Source organism: Clarias gariepinus, chromosome 11 (assembly GCF_024256425.1).
Source record: "Clarias gariepinus isolate MV-2021 ecotype Netherlands chromosome 11, CGAR_prim_01v2, whole genome shotgun sequence".
Classification (NCBI taxonomy): Eukaryota; Metazoa; Chordata; class Actinopteri; order Siluriformes; family Clariidae; genus Clarias; species Clarias gariepinus.
The window spans coordinates 24,299,946-24,326,072 of record NC_071110.1 but is presented as its reverse complement, the minus strand read 5'-3'; the positions used below and the strand labels follow the sequence as shown (position 1 = coordinate 24,326,072).

Here is a 26,127-nt window from a genome sequence, read left to right as displayed (position 1 = left end):
TGGGAGATAATTACCCACAATCCAACAGCACGAGAGAAAAAGGAACCATTGACTCAGTTGTGATCACCTGACACTTGGCGGGCAAAACTTCCCTTGTTTATCAAGTTAAAATAAAAAAGTTAAATTTTGCTTGTCTTGCAAAACAGTCGCAGACAAAGTTACTTACAATCCAAGGTTTTACTGTGACGTTTATTTGATAATTGATCAAATTTTAGAATTCAGTGTTCAAGTTGTAAAAATAAATAAAATATATATACAGTGCAGGTTTAAGTGTTTCCAAACAGCTCACAGTCATGGTGGAGATACCTTTTATTCCACCTTTTCTTTATTTTATGAATTAGGGTCCACTATGTTGGACTTTAACAAACATTGCATGGTTTAAAGTACAAAAAAAATATGCAGAAAATACCAACTACGTTCACTTCGCACAATTTACTCCTGGAATGGGACTTTCATGCTGGTGATATTTGTGCATTGCTTACAATGCTTTCACATTCTTTCTGCATAATAGAAGAATTTCCGAATTTGGAAGTAATTTGTGAAAGGTGGAAGCAGTTTGTATTTTTTGCAGACGCTGAAAATTCATCAATTATAAACCATGTAACATTCCTAGGTTTACCTAAATCATTTGAAAAATTGGAATGAATTCTAAAATCAAAAGCTGGCCCATCATTTATATTACTTGGAAAAATATTAAAAATGCATGACCAATTTAATCACACAGACAAACCTTTTAATACAATCATCTTTAATTTATTTTCTACCTTTCTATCTTTAATTTATTTTCTACAATGCAGAATAAGGTTTTTCAAAATATGAGAGTAAAAAGTACCATTATAATTCCATTTAATGCCATTCTCCATCCATCTTGCCACTGGCCTTCTACTTAAGCTCTACATTTCCAATGGCCAGGGTCCATGCTGTCCTAAATTAAAGACATTACAGACCCACTCCTGGACACCTGCAGTTTGCCTACAGTGCCAACAGATTTGAAGATGCTCTAAGCATGGGCCTCCAAATAATAAATTGGACTTTAGTCAAACATTCAATGCCATCATCCCAGCCCTGCTGTCTCTCCCCAGCTAAGTGTGCCAGTCTCCACCTACATGTGGAAAACAGATGGACAGGAAGCAGCATTACCTTCTGACCAAAATCTTAAACTCAGCTCTTGTTCTCCCCAAGGCTGTGTCCTTTCTTCTCTACTTTTTGTCCATGTACACAAAGAGCTTCCCCTCCAGTCATTAGTCAGTTAAGCCCTAACTGACTAAGTAAGTGTAAGTGTGGACAACACCACTCTGCTTGGGATCATCTCCAGAGGTGATTAGTCTACCGACCAACAAGAGATTAACTATCTGGTGAAGTGGTACAAACAAAAAACCTAATGTCCCAGAAACAGCAGTGATGCTAATGGATGCACGCACCCCCAAACAACTGCCATTACTCAACCAGTTAATATTGTGTGGAGTTTTTCCACTTCCTGGGCACCAACATCGCTCAGGACTTTAATTGAGATCTGAACATCAGCTTCTTAACAAAGAAGGCACAGCAGATGATGTGCTACATGTGGCAACTCAAGGAGTTTAACCTGCCATGGCCAATAATCGTGCATTTCTTCACTCCTATGATTGAGTCTCTTCCGACCTGCTTCATCACTATGAACTGCCATGGGCAAAAGCAGACTGCTGCTATTATTCGCCCTGGTGAAAGAGTAATGTGGGACAGACTACTATTGCCCTAGGGCCTGCATGATTCCAGGAGCCAAAGCTGACCCCTCCCATCTCAGACAAAAAAACGTAAAAAATAAAAATGTAAAAAATATAAATAAATAAACAAACAAACTTCCCTTTTGGTACAATGCTGCAATCCATCAGGACTTTACCAAAATGTATATTTAACAGTTTCCACGGACAAATTCCTGTATCTGAAAACCTATTTAGGGATAAATCTGATTCTAAATAAACCAATTAGAATAAATTACCCACACATGAACAAAAAATATCAAGAAAAGAATTAATTACTTTAATCATGTAACTTTCAAGTCATATTATTTGCCATCTGTGTCAAAGCTTGCATGAGGTAGCAATGATAAGACTGTGTTCACAAATCCATTATTAAATAGATGCATTGCCTGCCATTTCTTCCAGATGTCTACTCATGAGTTCTTCATTTCCTAATTAGACTGAAAGTTTTTGATAAATTTTATTGCAGACATGGAGTTACAAACAGCAACGAATTTAATTTTCATAAATCAGATTTAATGTCACTTAAAAGTTTGGAACCATTGACTTTCTGCAGAGGAAACTTTAAATTAAAAGTAATGTTCTGTAAGGAGAAAGGAGAAAATACTAATGTCAGGTTTGTTAACCACAGTACTGTAGGTTCTAACCTGATTAGTGATTCCCTAAAACTATGTCTAAGTGAGCCTGAAATTATATTAAATTAAATATATTTTAGCTGCAGTATCTCTTCAGTGTGGCTTGTTCGGTTTCAGGATGTCTATGCAATTTCATATACAATGAGATTTCTTCAATTCTGTACATTAAACACCCAAGTTTATTTATTATTAAAATCCATATAGAAAAAAAAATCAATTGTTGTAATAAACGTGTGCATATGCAATGAAAATTTACAGACATGCAAAGCCCGTCATTTGAAATGAGAAAATAAAAAAAAAATTCGTCTTGGACTATATGTAATCTAGTGTAACAATTTCAGTTCATTCGGTTCAGTAAATGTTAAAAACATTTAATAAATCACACTATTGTCAAAGAAATTAGAGAAGGTTGATTACATTAAACATATTAAATAAAAAAACATGGCAGGCAAACAATAACAGAAAACAACAATAGTAAAAACAACAATGAAAACTATCAGGTAACAGCTGAACAGTTGAGTGTTAAGTTGTGATTAGTTGGGGTAAGGTGTATTTAGGGTGTATGCACATGGCGTCTCTCATAGACTCTCATACTGTGACACATTTTGCAGTGAAGGCAGCAGTGGGAACTTCTCCCAAAATTATTTAAATTTCTTCACCATCTGACAGTTTGAAAAAAATTGGGATTTTTGTGTGTGTTTGAGAGTATTTCACTTCCACAAACCTCACATTCACAGGTTCAATGACGCTATCAAAGATTCAAAACCTCCAGATCAAAGCCTTCTTGAGGCCCAGGTAGTCACCAAGGAAAGCATGCTCTATGGCAGTGTTTACCAGAGTAAACGTGTGTTTTGACCTTTTTTTAGGAAGATGACAATTTTAGTGTTGGCCAGATTGACTGTCAGTGCACAGTGTCAACTAAAATTGTCAACTTCCTAAAAAATAAAAAAGGTCAAATCTCAGAAAATCTTAGGTCATGTGTGTAGGGCTGAAATTTGGCCTAGATGTACAGTATTTAAGCTGCAGCCCTCTCACTCTAGGCCCTTGAGTTATGTATTCAGTCCCTTTTTTGCTGAGTTTTATACTGTTTGTTTTTCTGATAGATAGACTTGATAAATACACAATATAATGATTAATAATTACCCATATACCGCTTTTTTAATATCTGATAATCCTGTGTGCCAAATCAAATCAAATGCTTTTTTAAAGTATTTAAACATATTGCAAATATTTTCACAGTGTAATTAAAATAAACACAGGGAAGAACTAAGTAATAAAATTTGTCTTGAGGCAGAGCAGGTTTCTCATTTTAAAACGAGGAAGACTGTTCTGGTTTTGATTTTCCTCGTACTAATCCAAAGTCCTTTCAATGAAGTGGAAAGGCTTATGTGATTAATTTCATACAGGAGTGAAGGATCTCCAGACCGTTGAGCTCCCTGAGCTTCACCATGTGCCTGAAAATAAGACCAAAGAACATTGTCATGTTGGCCTTTATTGAATTTTCTCTTAAATCAGCTGCTTAAAACTCCATATAATATGTTTATAATATAATGAATTCTGTATGGTCATCGTCTAACAATTTCCTTGTTCATTATCCGAAACATCCCAGCTTTCTTATCCAGACACCAGCCCACTAAAGAGCCTGATCTTATACAACATCTTAGTCTTTGAGACCCAGATTATGCATTCTGCCCCCATACTTCTGGTGTGTGAAAGAAGCAGCATTAATTAAAACCAATTACAGCAAGGTCTTGAGAAGTCAAATAACTGAAAACTTGAAATATTTTAACAGATCTACTCTAGCCGAGCTGCTCCATTAGCTGCTATAAATGCAATGGCTGAAAGACAGATTTTACAGTGAATTAAAGCATGAAGCAGATAAGTGCAATTCAAAATGCCTCCTCACGGACAGCTAATCTTGATTCTGCATCTAATTCATGAAATGTCACTTTTTGTTACTGACCTGAAGAAGAAGAATTGACCCCACTACATACTGATAAATTACAATAAATGTCCTATATTTTTTGCAGTTTTTTTACATTTTAAATCTCATCATACATTTGTCACATGTGATTATGGATGTGCTATGTAATCACATGTGAAAATCTATTAAAGGGCCTACAATTGTACAACTAAACATGTGAGATCATAAGGAAACCACATGAGCTTCCACTATAATCAGTAAGATCAGGAATCTGAGGAAACAGGGAGCACAGGTTCACAAAATCTTGACAGGTTCTGCTCTGGGCTGACAGGACTAGAACCTGTGTGCTCCTCTGTTGTTCTGCTGCTCATTTTCCATTGACCTCTATCATTGACAAGTTATTCTGATCCACAGAACTGACACTCACCAGATCTTTTTTTTCCCACACCACTCTGTGTAAACTGCATGAAAAATACCAGCCCAGCAATTTCTGATAATAGAAGCCACCTGTCTAAGACCCACATCCATGCCATGGTTAAAGTAGCACTTTTTATCCCAATTCTAATATCAACAGGGAGCTTTTTCCCTGTGTCTGTCACAGGGTGTCTGGCAAAAAAGAGTGGGCAAATATTGCAAAGTCTAGATGTGGAAAGCTTTAAGTGCCATTGAGAAAGTGATTAACGTCACCTGATTGAGGTTACATTTCCTTTTTATCAGGTGGTAATCCTTTTTCAGTGATCCTGTTTTATGTTCCAAACATGTTGGTGTTATACCTTTTACGTGGATGTTAAAAAAATGCACTGAGTAAATTAAGCTGAAAAAAACAAAAGCTGTGTTTTATTTTAGCAAAAAAGTGTTTTATATATTTATATAATTTTCTCTTATGTCATATTTAATTTCTTTATTTAAATATTTTACTGTATTTTATATTTTTTATCTTAGGTCACGGGCAGCTGTAAAAGCATTTTATTGCATATCGTATTGTGTATGGCTGTGTATGTGACAAGTAAAAATTTTCTTTTTGTTTGAATAATTTTTAGAAGGTGGACATTTCTGCATCATAAATCCTTTTTTGATTAAACTTATTATCATATTTTGAGGTAGTTATTTTTTTGTATGAGCTGGTAGCAGTAATCATCAAAATAAAAAAAAATACTTGACATAACTTACTTTTTACATATTGAATATAGAATATATAAAAGTTCCAGTGTTTGAAATAAATTATGTAATAACTCTTCCACAATATAATTTTTTTTTAGATGCACTCTATTAAATTAGCAACTTTCTTATACTTTGCAAATATCATGAAACAAGTGTAACATGGACAGCAATTAGCTGCAGTTTTAATGAAGTGAATCAATGCTGTCACTTGACTGGCTGAATGAATAATCGTATAAAGAAGCAGGTGTACTATTAAAGTAGCCGGTGACTGTAATCTTCTGCAATCTTTTAAATCGACATGTCTTGTGCAAAATAGGAAGCTTCATTAGAAAATGAGATCAGGATAGAATGAGCTCTCTAAGAGTTCAATAATGTTTATTTAGATACCTCAAATCTCATAACAAAAATGTGTGTCCCTTTATGATTCTTATTATTCATACTCTGAGGAAAACACACATAAATCTCTCGCCCTGAACTCTGAATGCTCCTGTGTGCTTAATATAAGACAATAAAGGTTATAATAAAATAATCCCATTTTGTTATCAAAATAAGTAATAATAATTTTATTTGGCATAATAGAGAACAGTGACATCAAGGAGATGCTACATAATGTAGAGACACTGTTAATGCTTTCTGGGAGTCGAAACTTTTTGAATATATAATCTGGTCTTCCTGAAAAAAAAAAGGTTATTTTTTAAGTAAACTAGTCTTGTAGCCAAAAGAGGATAAATATATATGAGACAAGGGAGGAACCCAAATATTTATACCACATGCATCCATGTTTTGCATTATTAATAACCGCATGACTATGGATAAACAGAGAACTTTGCAGATCAGGGCAACACTTGAATTTATTTTTTAAATTATCTGGCACTCTCTTGCATTTTATTGATCAACCACAATGGAGTAGGAATGCTAATCAGGCAACAGGTGGGATGGAAACATAGCACTAATTGGCATAATGGTCACGGTGACAGAAAGGGCACGTCTGCATACCTGGGCTCGGCTCTGCACAGTTTCCCCAAAGTGATGGCGGCATTCTGTTGCACGGCCGTTCTCTGAGATTCGCCAGCCACATGGCGCAGCAAAAGCATCACGCAATCTGTTCCCAAGAGACTGGCTGCGACTCCCTTCACTGTCAAACAGTGTCCCAGACACAGAGCAGCGTTCCCTACCACCAACTCATCACTGCTGCCCAGAAGCTTCCTCATGGTCGTCAGCCCTGAATAAACAAGTGTGTATAATGCATACAAAGTTGCAGCATGTTTACTTAACTTTTTTTTTTTATATATACTTTCTCATAGTGTTTGTCCTTAAATCATTACATTACTCTACCTTAATTTTACACATTATTTACTATATATATAGAAAATAATGTGTAAAATTAAGCTGCATATATATATATATATATATATATATATATATATATATATATATATATATATATATGCTAATTTTTGTTTAATTATTGAGTCCCAATTTAATTGCCTTGTGTACTTACTCCTGTCAAGCTTTACCAGCTCTTCACAGGCCTGCTGGCCGGAGGCTGTACACACTGCCATAGCTTTAATTGAGTACCTTGAGCTTGTCTTCCCTTCACCCTGATAGAATGACAAGAAGCACTTTAATCTTTTCAGGAAACCTCACCACGTTACATATTCAGTGTGGTATCCCATTGTGACACAAAACAAAAACAGTTGATGCTGTCAAAAGTTAGCTCAAGATTACAATTGTACTGTATGTACAACTGTCAATCATGAGAGCTGACAAATTCACACTTTTCAGGAGTCTACTTAGAGCTGCATATTTAACTACTTTGGGTCATTCATCATATTCCCGTAGTGGTGTTTGATGTGATTATGTTCTCACCTGTGTGATTCTTAGCAATATGTGAAATTATGCTTATCTGTCTTTAAACAAAATGTTTTAAAATTGATCAACAGTCCACACGACCTGAATCTGAAAGGATTAGGATTGATAGTCTAGAGATAATGTAATATACTTAGATGTAGCATAAAAAAAGGTTTAGCTGAGGTTTCTGTTCAACATTAGCTGTTATATGCCATTTTCCTACAAAATTATTGTAAACACGTTGTGAGACCAATTTTTTTTAACAATAATGCAAAATGTAATTAGCAGGAATGACAATCATTGTGTCAACATCTTATGTGAGATTAGTCAAATGTACAGGTAAAATAGCACAAAAGTTCTTGCATATTACTGTGTTTTAAGCTTAGTGTTTTGTTTAGTTTTTTGACAGATTTTTTGGTAACTGTTATTTTTTTTTTTTTATGAAATACTTGATACCTTGAGAATCCTGAGCAGTTTCTTTACAACTCCTTGCTGCACAACTTCCTGAGTGGCAGCAGCCGATTTTGGGAGGACCACACTTAGCAATCCTGCTGCTCTCTAATGCCAGTGAAGAAAAAAAAAGGTGACATTTGATAGACAATCTTGAGTAACAGCACCATTACTTGCAGACAGGTAGAGAGAGTTTAATTCCATAGCTGCTTAGTATCCTAGCAGGAGGATAACAGAAAGCTACTCACTGTGCTGATGTACTGTATAGACTGAGCACTGAAAAGGTTGCTACTGCAGGTAAGCAATCCAATTCAGTATTCAACATACAGGCAAACTAGTGTGCTGCTATCGCTCCAATTGTATATTGTAGGACTGGTAAATGTGTCTGACTGCATGTGAAGACTAATTGACACAGATAAGCTTAATGTCTTTGTATCTGATGGTTATGGGCTGCTGCAGAGAGCACTGCTAACGTTTCCTGCCATGTTGACAGGATTGCCTTAAAGTTATCAAGTTGACACACATCATCTTTTCATTATAGACAGTTATCATAAAATGAGTTAACAATTTAGGATCAAATTTCACTGCTGTTTGTTGTACTGTTTTAAATCGAACATAGTCTGTAACTTGGTAATGGACTATAACACAGGTCATCAGAAGGAAATATGTATGAAATATAAAATCTGTATGTACAGTAATACTATAATATTATTGTAGGGGTTAGCTGGGGTCAGCACACAAACAGACAAGGTTACTGTTATCACTTATGATGACTCTGTCCAAGAGGAAACACACTTCTTTAGGACTGACAGATAGCGTTATTGCTAATAGAAGGTTGCACCTGAACCTTGTATAGTACTGTACTGTATAGTCTCTGCCCAATAAGCAACAACTTTTTCAGTTACTGGGGACCATTTTAGACAAGGATTATATATAAAATAATGAGGTGCAGAAACTAAGCAGTGAAAGTGAACATATTGTGAAATCGGATGAATGTGAAAACAACAGATAACCTGAAAAGACATTAAAAGTGAAGTCACAGTAAGACAAGCAAACAGAAAGCTAAGAACGAGCAGTTGTGTAAAAGCTGACAAGACTTGAAGCCAAATCCTCACCGTAATGATGCCACCATCAGGATCACTGAGCAGAGCAACACATCTTTTACAGCTCGAAACAGCATACTCCTGTGTGAGGAAAAACATCTCAGACTCCCAATGCACTCGTATGAGTTGATTACAGCAACGTGACAGTAGAGAGAAAAGGAAAAAAGACATTCTGTTCCAACCCCATCCCCTTCCTCAGGTCCATTAAATACATTATTGAATCGATCCAAAGTTGTAGCCAGCTCCCTACTTGAATGGCAGCAGTCTGATTAGAGGCTATCAGGTTGATCATCAGGCCCAGTAGAGGATAAAGAACACTTCTGTATTCACAGCCAACACATTGCCCCTGAAGCGAAACATAATTTCATCTTTACATGATTAAAATTTTAAATGTGTCTTGTGGAAAAAAAAGCATTATGTTTTGCAGCTCATACAATGTAAAATGAACAGGAGGTTGGACTCAGAATTCAAAATTCAAAATGCAAGCTGGGCAAACATTATACATTATTCAGTCATGTTCAAAGACAAATATAACTTCATCATGTTAAATTTTACCATGGCAGAGAACGAGCTCTTCCAAAATTCTTCACGCTTTGCCAGCTTGTTAACGATGACTTCATCAACAGACATGGTGCCAATCACAGATATTAAACAGGGCAGCAAGTCTCGGTTGGATGCCGCAACATTTTCCTACAGATGAAATAAAAGTTCTGTGTACAATTATCCTGGCATGGTGACTAAACAAATCAGAACGACGGAAATTTTTTTTTTTTTTTTTACCAGCAGATGCTCAAAAGCAGGAGCGAAAACCTTTGTAATGCTCTCTCTTGACCGTATTCGAAACCTGCAAACAACAACAACAGAACAATATTTACACTGCCGTTATTTTACTGCAGTGATATGACAGTGTCTCTATGTTATGCAAATGGAGCCTCAGGCGTGGAATATAAAGAGCATATTTCCCCCACTGTGTTCACTGATCCATGCGAAGCATGTAAATGTTAAATTACTGGTGAGTTTTCCATGCTACTACAAGAAGAAAGATGGGGTCCTGTGCAGCAATTAATTTATCAAGGATATTTACTCAATTTTGCTGGTAAAGTGGCTAACAAACTACCAGTTAACTGATTAATGAAGAATGCAGTCATTCTTCCTGGTGGTCACTACCATCTATCACACCATCATCAAAAATCTTTTTAAACGTGAACATTGGGTTTATAGTGAAAGCCAATCTGAGTTGTGGTGCTGAAAGAGAATTTACTGGACCATGTCACACACCGTATCAAATGCTTGAAATTTCTAGAGGTAGAAGTCTTTATCTGAAAGCTCACAGGTCAGTCAATCATTTGTCCTTGACAGCATCACACCATATGACCTAAAGCTCTGGATTCAGCCATGAGTATGGATTCTTATCATGGCATAAGACAGCTAAAACCACAAGTGTGATCAATGCCTTTCTACTCTGATTAGAGGTCAAATAAATTGTAGAGGAAGAAAAAAAAATCCTCTCATTTTAGAGAGATGACTCTGAAGCACTGAGCTGTGATGCATTGCTTTGTTTCATACTGGTTAATTTGGCATTCCAACATGGCCTTGTCTGTTAATTTGAATGCAGTTTAATAGGTCTTGGTTTAAAATGTGTTGCTATGATACACGGGTGCGTAATGGAATCCCTTGTGGGTTGTGTGCAGGATTTCGTGAAGCTGCTCCGCACTTGCCATCAGGCTGATGAATTCTAGTGTGGTCTGCAGAGGGCAAGTGGGCGAGAGGTAGAAGTACTGTAAATTCTAGTTAGGTGCACAGAAGGCAAGTAGCTGAGAGGTGGAAGTGAATATATTGACAGGACATTACTTATTTTCTCCAGCCAAGTTCTCCAGAATACCAAGGGCCATGGTTCCTGAATTGTCCGCTTTGCCTATACGGTCCATCAAGAGCTCGACCATTCTACGGGTAAAAGACAGTAAGAAAATACACTTAATAAATGACTTCACCAAACAATTTCAATTACAGATAAGAAATCAGTTCTAAGATGCATGGTGCAGATTTCTTGGAAAAATGAATAACAATAGATTAATATCTGTTAAACCATAATGCTCTTGAATCCTTTGGCCAGAAGATGTAAATTTTCTATAACAACATGGGCCAGACAATGGCTGTAGTCCAAGTAAAAAACTTCATGCAAAACAATTCAAAATAATCTCCTGTTACTTAACAAACATTGCATTCCACAACATTTAATGCAACTTTTATTGGTAAAAAGCATGTTTGTTATTAATTAGGAATAACCTTTAGGACATCACACCACATTATTATTTTCCCATTACAGTATATACCAGTTGGTTCCGATTCACTACTTTGATTAGTCAAGTGGTATTTATATTTACTAGAACAGCACTGGGACGTTTCAATGTGTTTATCACTCTGCTCACATTGTGACTGCAATGTTTCTTTTATACAAGAACTTTATATTTAATAATTGACATTTCAGGCACAATAAAGCCAAGTGCTATGTTTATTTTTGTTCTGAAGATCCTGAAGAAGCCACACTGACTGTATAGCATGTTGCTCATTTATAACAAATTAAGCTATTTACTCATGCAGTATTACTTAATTACAGCACACCCCATTGTGTTTTATTCCTCTTTCATTACACCATGTGGTACAGTATGGTGATTTCATTCCTTGGATTCATTCTAAGTTGAAACTGCATAATGCTTTCCAAGAACAGAAAACTTTTACCTGGGCAGTTCGAGGTTTTCAATTACCAGGTGTCTCCCATACTGGGTCTGACAGTACATGTGGACAAGGGTTAAACATTCCTTCTGAATTGCTAATGAAGTTGAGGATAACAACTGGACAATCGATTCTCTTGTGCTGAGACACTGCAGTAACAGCTGCTGATTTTCCTCTGCAAATGTAAAAAAAAAAAAAAAAAACCATTGCAAGACTAGTCAGTGTCCTGAGACCATTCACATCCAGAACAGAATGGTTGTAGCACAGAATTTCTGACACCACAAGTAATCTTTTAGTACTGAGTTCTTTCCTGGCAGCATTATGAACCAGTCAGTGACACACACCCAGTTCTAGGAAAGCAAACAACCGATCGCTTTTAGACAAGTTTATTATTCTTGTAGAGACGGCCAATGAATTTTCTACACTTGAAAAGCTAGGATAATGAACTGGAGAAATATTTCTTTAGAACTGTTATCTGTCCAAGCAGCTGAAGTCTCATCATCAGTGCCTGCTCTTACGCTTACCACTCTAATACACTCAATATAAGCAGGGAAGATTTAAGCCCTGTGATTCTGCTTTGAACTAAATGTCAAGCTGTGGCACTTGGTTGGGCTTTCTCAAGTTCACAACTGGGTGCAGTCTCCTTGAAATGAAAGAACCAAGGCTGGTGATCAATATAACAAAATGACTGAGCATATGCATGGTTACACAGCTGAAATCCAGCTATTATGTATGGAATATAGGTCAAATATATAAAAGAAAGTAGCTAGGCAATACACTTGAGGGCATACCCATTGTCCTGTTTCATGGTGGAAAGAAACTTCAAACTAGTATTAAACAGAAAGAATACTTAATGCATATCCGAACAATATTGTGTATTTCGTTTTATTCGAGATAAATCAGGACTTTTCTACTCATGTGATTTGGAGAGAATAGTACTTCTGAGTACTGTTATTCTCTCTATCCCTCTGGGTTTAGATCTGATAGAATTTGTGGTTAAAAAAAAAAAAATACAGCTTCATACTTTGATTATATTCTGCACACTTACACAACAATATCTGCCAAATAAACAAATATGTAAAAAAAAAAAATACTATTTACCATTTTCACTGCAAACCCTCTTCCATAACCTAAGGACAGAAACACATAACTCCTCACTGTGCGGCTCTTTAGAAGTCCGTGTAAGACAGCTGGAAAAGAGCAGAGACAGATAAAAAAAGAGGGGATTATTATGCACTTATTCATGGTTAACCTTTGCTGCTAATCTTGTTGATTTAAAAAGGGACATAAGACATAAGGGACATAAAAATAAAAAATAAAAAAGAGGTTTCATGGTTCCATGCCTATTCATAGTACAGTCGTACCTCAACATATAAATTTTATTTATTTCATATTGCGAAAATAATTTTCCTATAGGAAATAATGTAAATGCAGATAATCCATTCCAGCCACGCAAAAAAATTGCTATATAACTCTATAATCATATATTTCTTTGCACAGAAAATTAATTAACACATTTTTAAAAAAGACATGGAAATGAAGTAAAATATGAAAAGAAAATCGACAATAAACCTCACTAAACCTTAATTTATGATTCCTCTTGGCATCGGCTGCTTTAAAAAACTAAACTTAAAGTGGCTCCATTTTCTTCTTGTTACCCCCCTCCTAACATTCTAAGGACACGTTGTGCTATGTCTACACTAAAACAGCTCCCAGACATACGCACACCTTAGCCAATGTCGGTTCATCGCCTTTACTCCCGAAAATGCTTTTGTATCTAGCAAAAATCATGAGGTGGGGCGGTTGTACTGCCGAGGTACCACTGTATCGTTTATTACATTCAGTCATTTAGAAATTAGCCCACATCAAGCCAGCTGATCAAGAGAGCTGTTTAAGCCTTTAAAAGCTGTAATCAATTAAGAGCTGGTTTGTGCACTTAAAACACTTTGGGAAATTCATTGCTGCATCAGATGATATCCTTGAGGAATAAGAAAGAAAACTTTTCCAAATGATCATGCTGTCAAAAAGCTTTTCTCTGGAAAAAAAAAACTTACCTCCTTATATTGTTATTTTCTGCGATGACATCAAAGCCATTGTTTAATCGGAATAACGTTTGGCCAGTACCTAAGAAAGATAAAACAATGGAGTCATTGTGAGCAAAACAAATCCATCGAAAGCTAGGTATCAATGCAAAACCACCCTGGGCAGCCTCACAAACGAAATCCCTTATTGTCAAGGGCAAAGGGACAAAAGCAAGAGAGAAATAAACAAAAACTCATTAAAAGTCAGGGGCAGTTCCCTTATCTGGCCCAAAGCAGTACACCTTCAGTGGAAAAAAATTAGCTCACAAAGGCCCTGTTTAGGTATCTTCCCAGTCCAGGGTGCTGGTTGTGATCTTTTCATTTTAGAAAGCTTTCACGGCTGCGTGGTTTGTAGAAATAACTTCAGGACATGGCATTCATTCTGCTTTCACTGATAACAACCATCCAACAGAATAGTTTCAAACACACCTTGCTAGCAGTGAAAACTTCACTACACTTTATTTAATTTAGGCACTTTTTTGTAATTTGTTTATAATAGCCTATTATGTAAGGAGGGCAACTTTCTCATTTGTAATATAAAAGGTCTTCTTTGGAATGAGCTCAGAACTCCAGTACCCAGTGGAATAAAGTAATTTGTATGGTTCAGGTGCAGACATACTGACAGAAGCAGAACTTTAACACAAATATCTAAATCAGCCAATCACATGGCAGCAACTCAACGCGTTTAGGTATGTAGCCCTAGTCACGACAATCTGCTAAAATTCAAACCAAGCATCAGAATGGGGTAGAAAGGTGCTTTAAGTGACCTAAACATGGCTTGGTTGTTGGTGCCATATAGGATGTTGTGAGTATTTCCTTAACTGCTGATCTGCTGGGATTTTCACGCACAACCATCTCTAGGGCTTACAGAGCATGGTGTAAAATGAGAAAATATCCAGTGAGTGGCAGTTCTCTGGAAATAAAAATGTCTTGTTGATGCCAGAGGTCAGAAGAGACTGGCCAGATTGTTTTGAGCTGATAGAAAGGCAACAATACCTCAAATAACAACATCTCGTTACAACACAAGGTATGCCAAAGAGCATCTCTAAATGCAGAAAATGTTGAACATTGAAACAGATGGGCTACAGTAGCGGAAGACCACACCATTTCAGTTAAGAACAGGAAACTGAGACTAGAGTTTACATGGTCTCACCAAAACTGCACAAGCAAAGATGAAAAAAAGTTGTCTGATAAGTCTTTAGTTTCTGCTGTGACGTTTAGATGGTAGGGTCTCAAATTTAGCTTAAACAACATAAAGGCATGGATCCAAGGAATGTTTCTAGCACCTTGTTAAATATATGCCACAAGAAATTAAGGCAGTTCTGAGTGGACCCAGTACTAGCATGGTGTACCTAATGAAATGGCCGATGAGTGTATTTCCGACCTGTTCCTGCCTTTTGCTGCATTTTTGGCTTGAAACATGTTCTTAAAGAGATCAGTCCAATTGCATGGATATATCTCATCATAGGGTGTTAAGGCACAAAGGGGAATCGATGAAACACCTACACTCATACTCATTTTCATATTGACCACAAAGCAGAACAAATTGTCTCGTCCGCTGAGGCATTGCCCAAACAAGAATAAATGCACGTTCAAAAAAAAGATGGACCAGCATAGCTAAATGGAGATGACTTGACACAAACAGTGAGACATAGGTTGAGAAATCAAACAGAGGACAAACACTATAAATTCAGCATTATCTGCACTCACTGTCTGTAACGGCTTGTGTGAGAAGCTCCACTCCACCGCAGTAGTAAAGGTTGTGTTCATTGGGTCTATCCAGCTTCGTCAGCAAGTCAGGAATGACCACTGCATCTTTTTTTCCATCATTTAACTCCCTGAGTGCTGTTTCTTCCTGAAAGGCTTTCTTCTCTTCCAACTTCACTTGTGTCAGATAATCTATAGTGGCAGCAGAGACGGAAAAGAAATGTCATTTATATCGCCGGTGTACTATTACTGCTTGTAAGTACCGATATTACGGGAATAGCATCATCTCTCTGTATATGTGCGATTACCAATGACATGAATTTTCAAATTGTTCTTTCCAAGTGAACATTTAGGATCTATGCTGATAACATTTTATTGATCTCCATCAATAAACCATTACACTTTAACTGTAAGGGCCTATGGATCTGACAGAGGGACAAAAATGTATTACAGTAACGGGTACAATATTCCAATAACCTTTCAGTCAGCACTATATAAATGATTGTGTAATATAGGTTGGAATGGGTGAAGAAAAGTGTCAGGTGTGTTATATGACAAAAGAGTATCAGCGAGAATGAAAGGAAAGGTGTTCTAGACAGTGGTGAGACCAGCAATGCTGTACGGCTTAGAGACAGTGGCACTGAAGAAAAGACAAAAGGCAGAGTTGGAGGTAGCAGAGATGAAGATGTTGAGGTTTTCCTTGGGAGTGAAAATAATAGATAGAATTGGAGGGACAACCCATGTTAGATGTTTTGGAGATAAAGTCAGAGAGGCCAAATTGAGGTGGTTTGGACATGTTCAGAGAAGAGATTGTGAATATATAGGTAGTAGGATGCTGAGGTTGTAATTGCCAGGCTGGAGGTCTAAAGGAAGACCAAAGAGGAGATTTATGAATGCAGTAAGAGAGGATATGAAGTTAGTGGTAAGAGAAGAGGATGCAGAGGATAGGGTTAAGTGGAGGCAGATGATTCGCTGTGGTGACCCCTGAAAGGGATTAGCCGAAAGACAAAAAGAAGAAGACACTACCAGGCAGAAATATAGACACACCTTTTAATTCCATGGTCTTTTCTGACTTTTATTTCTTTCTACATTGTAAAACAATGCTGAAGACATTCAAAGTATGCAATAATCTATTTTGTAAACAGTGTTATTGTTGAGGCGTGTCTGCCACTTATGCTCTGTAAAGCCTTCGTGATGGCTCTAATTTGAGGTGCTGTTAATTGGTGATTTTTGAGGCTGGTAACTCTAAATAAACATGTAATTAATTTTTACTCTTGGTTCCTGAGACGGTCCTAATGAGAGCCAGTTTCATCATGGTGCTTGATGGGTTTTGCAAATGCAATTGACAATACTGTTCTTGTAAGAACTATTCCAGAACAGCTGACCTTCATGTCCTAAAATAACAACTAATTGTTGTTGTTGTTACTTATTTACCTAATTCCATATGTGTTACCATATTTCATAGTTGTTTAAAATTCTAGTATTGGTATAAAATGTAGAAAATAAATGCAAACCTGTATCTTAACTTTTGACTGGTACCATATAACTGCATAATTTTGGGGGCAGCATTAGCTTAGTTGAGGCTCTGGCTTGCTAATTGGAGGGTCAGGGGGTTCAAGCCCGGCCATCTGGGGTCACCACTGCTGGATGATGCCCCATACAACCCAGGAACTGCATCCAGTACTGGTCCCAAAATGGGAGGGCATCTGGCATAAACCCTGTTTATGCCATGAATTTTCGTATCCTTCCGTGTCTTAACAGCAACTGAACGACTAACATACATGATAGACATGCAGATACACAACTGTGGTATGATGTCACAGAACAACTCATGAAATTATGTAACAATACAACTTACGATTATAATACTAAATGCTAAACTAATAAACGTAATGGACTTGATACTTAATGCTTAACTAACAGTCTTAATGCTTAATGCTTAACTAATACATTAAAATGAAATAAACACAACAACAAATCACAGGAATGAAATATGGCCCTTACAGCTAGGTTTCCCAAAGAACCAAGCCAAGAACACTTCACTCAGATGGTCTCAGAGCAGTTGCTATGGGGGAAATACACTGAATCAAATTGAATATGCAAAGCTTATACATTCAGTAGAAAAACTCGTATACCTTTAAATCATCCATTCATTCATTTATTCATTCATTCATTTATACTCACTCAATTAAAAAAAATACCAGTCACCCTACACTGATGTCTTTGTCATATAACCCCTGACCCCTTCCAAATCAACTTCTGAACCATATTCCTCTCTTAAATCCATCAATTCATAATACAGTATATATCAATAGGCAGGGTACCCCCAAGACAAAGTACTGGGAAGAAACACACCAAGCACAGGGGGAACATGCAAACTCCATCCACATACAACAGAGGCAAATTTCAAACTCCTAACCCTGGAGGCACAGAATGACAGAGCTAAGCACTCAGGACACCATGCTTCCCCTTTATTCCTTATAATATTTAATGTGATTACTTTTCCCTTTAAGGACAAAATTATGCCAAGACAATATACCTACAAAAATCTGCGATAGCATCATAGCCTTGGGTTTAAACCTAATTAATTTTAAATCCATTATGACTTCCATTTAATTATATTTCAATTAATTCGAGACCTGTGTTTATTCATAATACATTTATACTCAATGCTATGCCAAAACTCACACTGTACTCTGTGTATTCATAACCCAGATATCTTCTCAAATTCATCTTGCTCATATAAACTGCTTCCAAGACTTTCCTTTGCCAATTATTTTCTCTCTCTCTCTCTCTCTCTCTCTCTCTCTCTTTAGGCAAAACTGATTCATTTATTTTTTTTGATAAACATTTCGCTATAATTAGGTAATGGAAAACTGTCAGTAACAGAAAAGCTCCAAAGCTGATATCTGTTGTTGAATTACTTTTCTCTCTCTCTTATTCTCTATACTGCTTATCTTGTACAGGGTCACGGCAAGCCTGAAGCCTATCCCAGGGAACTCTGAGCATGAGTCAGGGTATATCCTGGACAGGGTGTCAACCCATTACAGAGCACACAATCACACACTATGGGTGATTAGAAAATGACAATTAGCCTACTCTGCATTTCTTTGGATTGTGGAAGGAAACCAGTGTAACCACAGGAACCCCACCAAACAGGGGAAAACATGCAGACTCCACACACACAGACCCGTGTAGGAATCGAACCCTCGACACTGGAGGCGCGAGGCCTCAGTGCTAACTGCTACACCACAGTATGAGAAAATGACAACTATAAATTCTATTAACATGAGAAGTGGTTTACCTTAGTTATTACAGATTATGGTTGAATATTTTAACTTATTTAAAATGTCAAGTGGCAATACTCGAATATGTATAGATTTTAAATGAGAACGCTTAAAAAGGGAAGCTGGTACAGACACATTTCCAATTATTTCCCAAGCTGAACACAGGCAAGCAAAGGAAAAAACGAGGGCACACGAGGAAAGAAAGAGAGAAAGACACATTAGAGAGAGAGAGACCATACGTTATGTTGTCATGGCAGCACAACATGACGACTTAAATAAAACAAAAAGGACGCATAAGTGGGAAACTTAAATGTCAGCATCTAATAGATATACACCTCTTGATAGTATGTCTAATCTTACCTTTGACAAGGGTTTCGTGCTCAGGGGCTATATCCAATATCTTTTCATAACACAGCTTGGCCTAATGGAATATGGAGAAAATATAAAGATGAAATGTTATGCAAAAAGGAAGCCAGCATAAAGAATTGAACACCATAAACGTAACCTGCAAGTGGTTATTTAAAGCAGCCAGCTGTTCTTACCTCATTAAAGTTTTTTTGTCCTAAATGTGCTCTTCCCATGTGGACATATGCCTTAATGCATTTATCGTTGCACTGATAAAAAAAAAATAAAAAATAAAAACAGAAAAAAATGCATTGGTTAGCCACTTGACCCTATATTTACCACGGATTTACCTCGGAACAGAATCGTGGTCGTTTCTACCAGCTGCACCATGACACATTAATAAAAAGTACCAAAAGCACCTCTCATGTTCTGTGATGCTTTACTAAACTGACGTAGTCTATTTTTGCAAGAAGCTGCTTCGAGTACGCTTCAAACCAGAGTTCACCCAACCAATCAGGTAGCGTTTGATTGTTTGCTTCTTTGTTTGTTTGGTTTTTTACTCAACTATACTTCCAGAATCTCTCTTTTACAATTTGAGGCTTGGAATATGTCTGTGCCAACAGAAAAGAAAAACTCCAAAAATGGGATAACTGGTCGTTCAGTACATTCAGGTCATCAGCTGACTTCATTTTTTTGCCACATAATGATGATGAGTCTAGACCTGATCAACTGAAGCAACCCCAGATCACAACGCTGCCTCCAAAGGACTGTACAACAGGCACTGTCCATCGCTTCATACACTTCTCTTCTTACCCTGATGCACCCATTGCTCTGGAATAGGGTCAATCTAAACTGATTTACTCTGTCTGGATAATTTACACACATTATATATATAATATTATATTTCAATACACACACACACACACATATATATATTATATTATTATTATTATTATTATTATCATTTTAAATGCATCAAAAAAATGTCAAATTTTTCAATGCTTTTGGGTAGTATATCTGGACAACAAACTATCTGAATAAGATATTACTATATATTAGATGCTACACGGTTTAGTGCAAAGTAGAACCAGAGCTGCCTACTAAAGACGACAACAAGTGGAAATTCAAATCTGGTGAGAGCTTTGGGGATGGATGAGATTATGTGAAGGATGCTTATACATGTACTTGTGATGTTGGACAGGGGGTCTACTCAGAACCAGAAGTGACTCATCCGTAGACGGAGAACGCTATTATCACCAACCGCATGTTCAGGTTCTCTATCTGAAATAAAATATTTACACTTTACATATTTACATATTACAATCACTTTTCCTTCAGTTAAGCTTCTCTTCTACATAAAATATGTCTACTTCAAATACCTTTATGTAAACCTTTATGTGTGGTCTCTCAATAGAGATTTTCTACTTCAAATGACAATATTTAAACTAGGCTAAGTGCCCTCTCAGTAGGAACTTCGCGCTTGATTGCCATACATTGCATGGTACAGAAGGCATGTTCACCCACACGGAAGGATGAACACGGAGGGTTTATAAAGGTGCACGGCCAGGTGCCACTCGTTTTCGCCGATTACCTGCCTGAGGGCGTTGCTTGGCAACTGACCTTTTAAAGGTCCTTTTAGCATACCACAAGGCTGCCTAGGAAAGTGTTACAGCAATACACATAAGAATGCCAACAATTCTTTTATTTACAGTAGTGTCTATTCATCACAGCTGTGGCAAGTCTTGTGATTTTCATGGTCAAGAAATTTTACTTTTACTTAAAAACACACAAAATGGAAGTTGTACTAAGAGTACTTGTAAAAATGTATTAATAAATGTATTAATACATTGATCAAAGATAACATAAATATTACAAAGATTCAAAGATCTTATGATGAGACTGACCCTATTTTTACTGATGTTGGACTATTTCGTTTTATCCAACTGGATATTGCATACCCTATGTGGAAGTGGAATAATGATGTTAAATGTTTTTTTAAATGTTGACATATCCTTCAAAGGGTCCACAATTTATCAAAACAAGAAACTAAAGGGCCCTGGGAAGACCCACAAAGCCCCTAGAAGAACATTCAAAACACCAGGTGATCTCAGGATTGAGCTAGCTTTATAAAATGAGACTATTATGTTCTCAGTGTTGCTTTAATTTCCCTGTCAGACCTAAACCTTCTAGACCACTATACTGCTTAGATGTTCAGAGATGTCCTTCTGATGGCGTGCTGTTTTTAAGGCTCTAAGTAGAACTCTATGCTAGTGTTTTTTCCTCAGAAAGGCTTCCATGTTATTTTATATTCATTTTTGACTTACAGTATTAGATCGCCTTTTAATAAACATGTACCCAAATTACTTTAAGAGTTGCTGCATTTAGAGAAATGGTAGACAGCTGATAAAAACAAGGCACAACCCAGTTTTCCAAGGCTGCAAAACCATTCCATTTAATAAAACACTGCTTCTGAGCATCTTGAATCAGTTTACAAACAGGACGGGATAAAAGAAGAAGAAGCTAAGCTGATACTATCATGAATGAGAGGTTATCCCATGGCATACCTCAAAGATACAGTATGCTTACCTTTATGGCCCACTCACAGTCACTTATAGCCTCCTTATACTTCTTCAGCTTGATAAGGGCCTGCAGGATTTGGATCGAAAGGAAGGGAAACATTAGGGACATTCAATCACCAGGCTACTTATCAGTTTATACAGGCAATTTAACAGTTTAAATTAAATAATGGTTTATAAAAAGGCATTGGGAACCTGAGCTCTGTTTGTGTAAAGGGCTGGCATGTCACTAAGCTGTTTTAGACCTTCTGAGTACACCTCAACAGCCAATTCATAGTCTCCCAGGGCAAACGCTTTGTTCCCTTTCTCCTTTAAGGCTGCACAGTAAAGAGAGTGAAAGAAAAGATGATGACTGTATAGAAATGCAGCTGTATAGAATTGGTATGGTTTCAAAATAAACATGCATACACATACACACCATTTGCTTTCTTTTCTTTCACTTGTCTCATCTTTCTTCTCTCCTCTGCATCCTTTTCTAAAGCCTTCATAAAATTATCTAAAAAGTCAGGGACATTAAAAGTCATGTTATACCAAAAAAATATATATAAATAAATAAACACAATAATTATTCATCTTCTGAGGGCAATATCAAAAGCTATGGCACTGAGCCTGATTTAAAAAGCAGCCTTGTGTATGAAGTACACCTACCTGGACTTTCACTGGGTGTGCGAGTTACATTCTAGAAAATTAAAAGATGTCAATGCACCAGCAAGAAAAAAAAAAAACTGAACAATTAAAGCATTTGACCTTCAAATCAAACTAGGAGGGTGAGTCAAAACTTATCCGCACTTTGGTTATATTAAAACTTCTGTTGGCCGCACTGTCTTATCAGCCCTTTCCATTCTGTCTCCCTGGTCACTACTGTGCAGGTGTGAATGTGTTACATCAGTTCATTTGTAACTGAGACATGAGCAAAAAATGTGCTTCTTGTAAAATCCTCTTGTGATTTCCACGATAGAAGAGCAGCGTGCAGTAATGAATTTTTTGTGGTCTGAGGTGGTATCTGGTGCGGAAACAACTCACAGACGAGAATAAACAGAATCAACATTGCACGTTACAGAGTAAGATGACCTGAAGCCTAAACTGTGGATTAAGCACAGAGAACTGTTATCCAACTGCATTGTGATCTTTCATGATAATGCACATCTGCACACTTCTGCCCACACTGTCGACGCTCTGCAAGACCTTTGTTTTTAGATGGTAAAGCATCCTCCCTATAGTCCTGATCTTGCTCCATTGGACTTTCACCTGTTTGGTTCCCTGAAAGCAGCCCTACAAGGTCGAAGTTTTGCAGCGAAGGCATTAGTGGCTCTCATCTCAGCCCAATATATATATATATATATATATATATATATATATATATATATATATATATATATTGTGGCGTGGGCGGGGCGGCGGCTGACGACCAGCATGCCTTGCGGGGATGTCGGTGTGTGTTCACCATGTTGGGGAAAGGTGTTTGGGTTGGTGGCTTCGGTCCTGTTTGTGTGAGGGGTGTGTGACGTGTGTAATGTGCTCCAGTTCAAGCTAGTGCTGAATTGGATGTAAGCTCCTGAGTGAAGGTGCTGCTCATGCCTTACATGCTGTGTGCTTAATAAAGTACTTCCAGCCATTGCATTGGGTAGCAAATAAGCTCACTCGTCTCTCCAGCATTCTTCCCGGCGTAAAAACGCTACAATATATATATACGAAAGCTTGTTGTCAGATGGAGAGGGTGTATTGAAAATCAAGGAGAATAATAAAAAAAAGAATGTATTTGTCTTTAAGTTAATTAAAATTATTTATCCGTCAGAGTGCAGAGATCATTTTTGACTCACCCTTGTATACAAAAGAGACTATAACAAAATGCTTGCATAATAAAAGATTACAGATAAATACAGTGTTATGTATCACTGGTCTCTCCACACATGAGGGATTGGAATTAATAACAGTCCTGTTGATGACACTTTTGCTCGGTTTGTCTTGCAATGAGGCAACCAGGCAATCAGCCTTTTCCACAGCTTTCTTCTGAATGGCCACATCACTCGAGTTCAACTCCTTCAACAGCTCACCTGCAAAGAAACAGAGCAGAGAACACACACCGATCAGCTTAAAAACTAACCTTTTTCAGCTATTCTGAAAAGAAAAAAAGAGAAAATAAACCGGAAGTTGTAAAATGAGTAACAGCGCGACATGTAGAGTATACTAACATGCTTGCTTATCGTCACCTAGTCACCTACATCAGTTAGCGAATATACTTAATTAAGGCAAGGTGAAATGGAATAAAAAACACGCACTTATACGGTCGACGTTTGTCAGAAACTTTTCAAAATCCTCGCTTTCACACGAATCCATACTTTAAATCAGCTACCAGCCAACAACGCCGTCAAGCTGCGCGTCCTCGCGGGAACACTTGTAACCATAGAAACGTCGGGAGTCACGTGGTATACTTCGTCATTGAAGCGCGCGGCCAAAACAAAAATACTGTAGAAGCGTAATAGATGCTCTTGTGTCTGGCTTTTGTGTTTTATTGTTTTTCTTCCGTCTGCGTCATTTATTTATTTTATAATCATTTGTTGTGTTATTTACTGCTCTGGTTATCCTTCCTGCGTATGTTGTTTTGGATTGTGTTTCTTTTTGTGCAAAATAGTAATAATAATAATAGAAATAACTTGATATACAGTAATTAAGTGTATTTAATTTGTAATTTCTTCTAATACGCAACAAAATGAATTAATTAATAGGATGTATAAATAAATCACGAAAAGGGCTTTAGCGTTAATATAATATTAAGTGTAGTTAAGAATAATGAAATACGTTTGAAATAATAAAAAAGGTTTAAATTAAATCAAATAGTCACTTAATTTTTAATTTTTGAATTGAATTTGTTACTTAATTTCTCACTTCTTGTATTTTATTAATTTTAGTATATTTAGCTGTTTTCTACTTTATACTTCATTCAAGCAATATTCTCTAATCTGCTACAAATATTAGATTTTTTTATTAATAAAAATTTAAGTAAAAAATAAGCATTATTTTATAGCAGATTTTTTCATTTAAAAATTATGTGCAACATTAAAACCTGTAGTGACTTTTTACATATAAAACATTTTTAAAACAAAGCGAACTGCTAAAAATATTAATAGAAAGGCATTAATGTGTAAAGTGATTTGTCACAGAATCAATATTATATTGTGTTATCTCCATACTGATGCATTCTTTAAAACAGTTTTGAAGCATACAGTAGATATGCAGAAACGCTAGCATGCTCGCATGTAGAGAATAAACATAAAACATAGTGTGATGACCAGATCCAAGCCACATTTTTTATAACTGTACACTATATAACACTATAAGTATTTTAGATGAAGATCATTAAGCCGTACACTAATTAAATACATTTATGTTTTTGTTTTGTGAAGCATTAATCTTTGTCACATGGTTAAAAGCAATACAACAATGAATGATAAAGGGGTTGTTTTATTATTCATTATGATGTTCATTCATTATGATATCCTTTGAAGAAAACTACTGTAACCTGTAACTGACTGGACAAACCTTTCTTTCAGCAGGATAATGTCCACCCAACCACACTGCAAACATCATTACTTGGAGTCCAATGGGATTTGCAGTATTAATTCTGCCACCTCAGACCCCACGTATCAGCATATAAGAAGCTAAGGAACAGTCGGCAGGTAATGGCGGCTTCATTATTTCATCACAAGCCAATTTTTGTATTCATTATGCTGTACCTTGCATGTACCTTTGGGAAAACTGTCTAATACCTTCGTTTCAGCAGGATAATGGCCACCTAAGCACACTGTAAATATTATTAAGACCTATATGGAGTGGAAGTTTGATGGAAATCAATTATAGTACTTCAGACGTCACCCATCAACATATCAGCTAAGAAACATTTGGCAGGGAATAACTAGTTTTGATAGTAAGTATAGCACTAACTACTTCAGTGGTGCATTTGAAATTGAGATGCATGTGTACTTTTAACAAATGCAGAAAATTATTATGATGTCAATATAGACAGAGTTTTTATGCAACAAGTAGCTTAATAACAGGCCTCCTGGGTCCCATGCCTTATTTAAGTGGCTTGCATTCAGTCATTATACATTATTTTTATGAGATCTAGGTGGAAGGAAAAATAAACTCTGACTCTATGCTTTTTTTTTTACTCTTACAGTACATTGCTAGGCTTTTCAAACACCTAGACGTTATGGGCCATGGCCTCCTGATGGTCTTTCTTTCAAAGTTTTTTTTTCCCACTTAGAAAATAATGCAAGACCCAGTTTAATAAATAATGTGTCTTCTTTTTCATGTGAAGATTGTCTGACAGTACACTTGACAGACATAAAGTCAAAAGCATTTTTAATAAGAGGCATGTCATATGCCCATCACCATAAGCACAGAGGTATAACATATCCAGTGTGACATTGCACACATGAGAAACGCATTTTAAAAAAAGTTATTAATTCTAAAAACACGACTAGGGTGTTTGTTTGCTCATCTGAGTTGATAAGTTAACCCTACTTTATCCAAGA

The 26,127-nt window shown here is 36.6% G+C and overlaps 1 protein-coding gene across 1 annotated transcript; it reads right to left on the bottom strand.

Annotated features, from left to right (window-relative positions):
- Positions 1-2,725: 2,725 nt before the first annotated feature.
- Positions 2,726-23,969, bottom strand: ttc12 (tetratricopeptide repeat domain 12). The gene is made up of 21 exons (XM_053507273.1): positions 23,872-23,969; positions 23,474-23,646; positions 22,241-22,271; positions 22,011-22,088; positions 21,788-21,909; positions 21,603-21,662; positions 19,214-19,285; positions 19,032-19,092; positions 15,388-15,576; positions 13,651-13,720; positions 12,698-12,786; positions 11,603-11,771; positions 10,715-10,807; positions 9,644-9,707; positions 9,419-9,553; positions 9,114-9,209; positions 8,876-8,944; positions 7,767-7,868; positions 6,961-7,060; positions 6,456-6,681; positions 2,726-3,828 (listed from the first exon to the last, which is right to left on the bottom strand). Exons 1-21 carry the CDS (start codon positions 23,927-23,929, stop codon positions 3,759-3,761), a joined length of 2,127 nt encoding a protein of 708 aa, XP_053363248.1. The 5' UTR covers positions 23,930-23,969; the 3' UTR covers positions 2,726-3,758.
- Between the last annotated feature and the right edge of the window lie 2,158 nt (positions 23,970-26,127).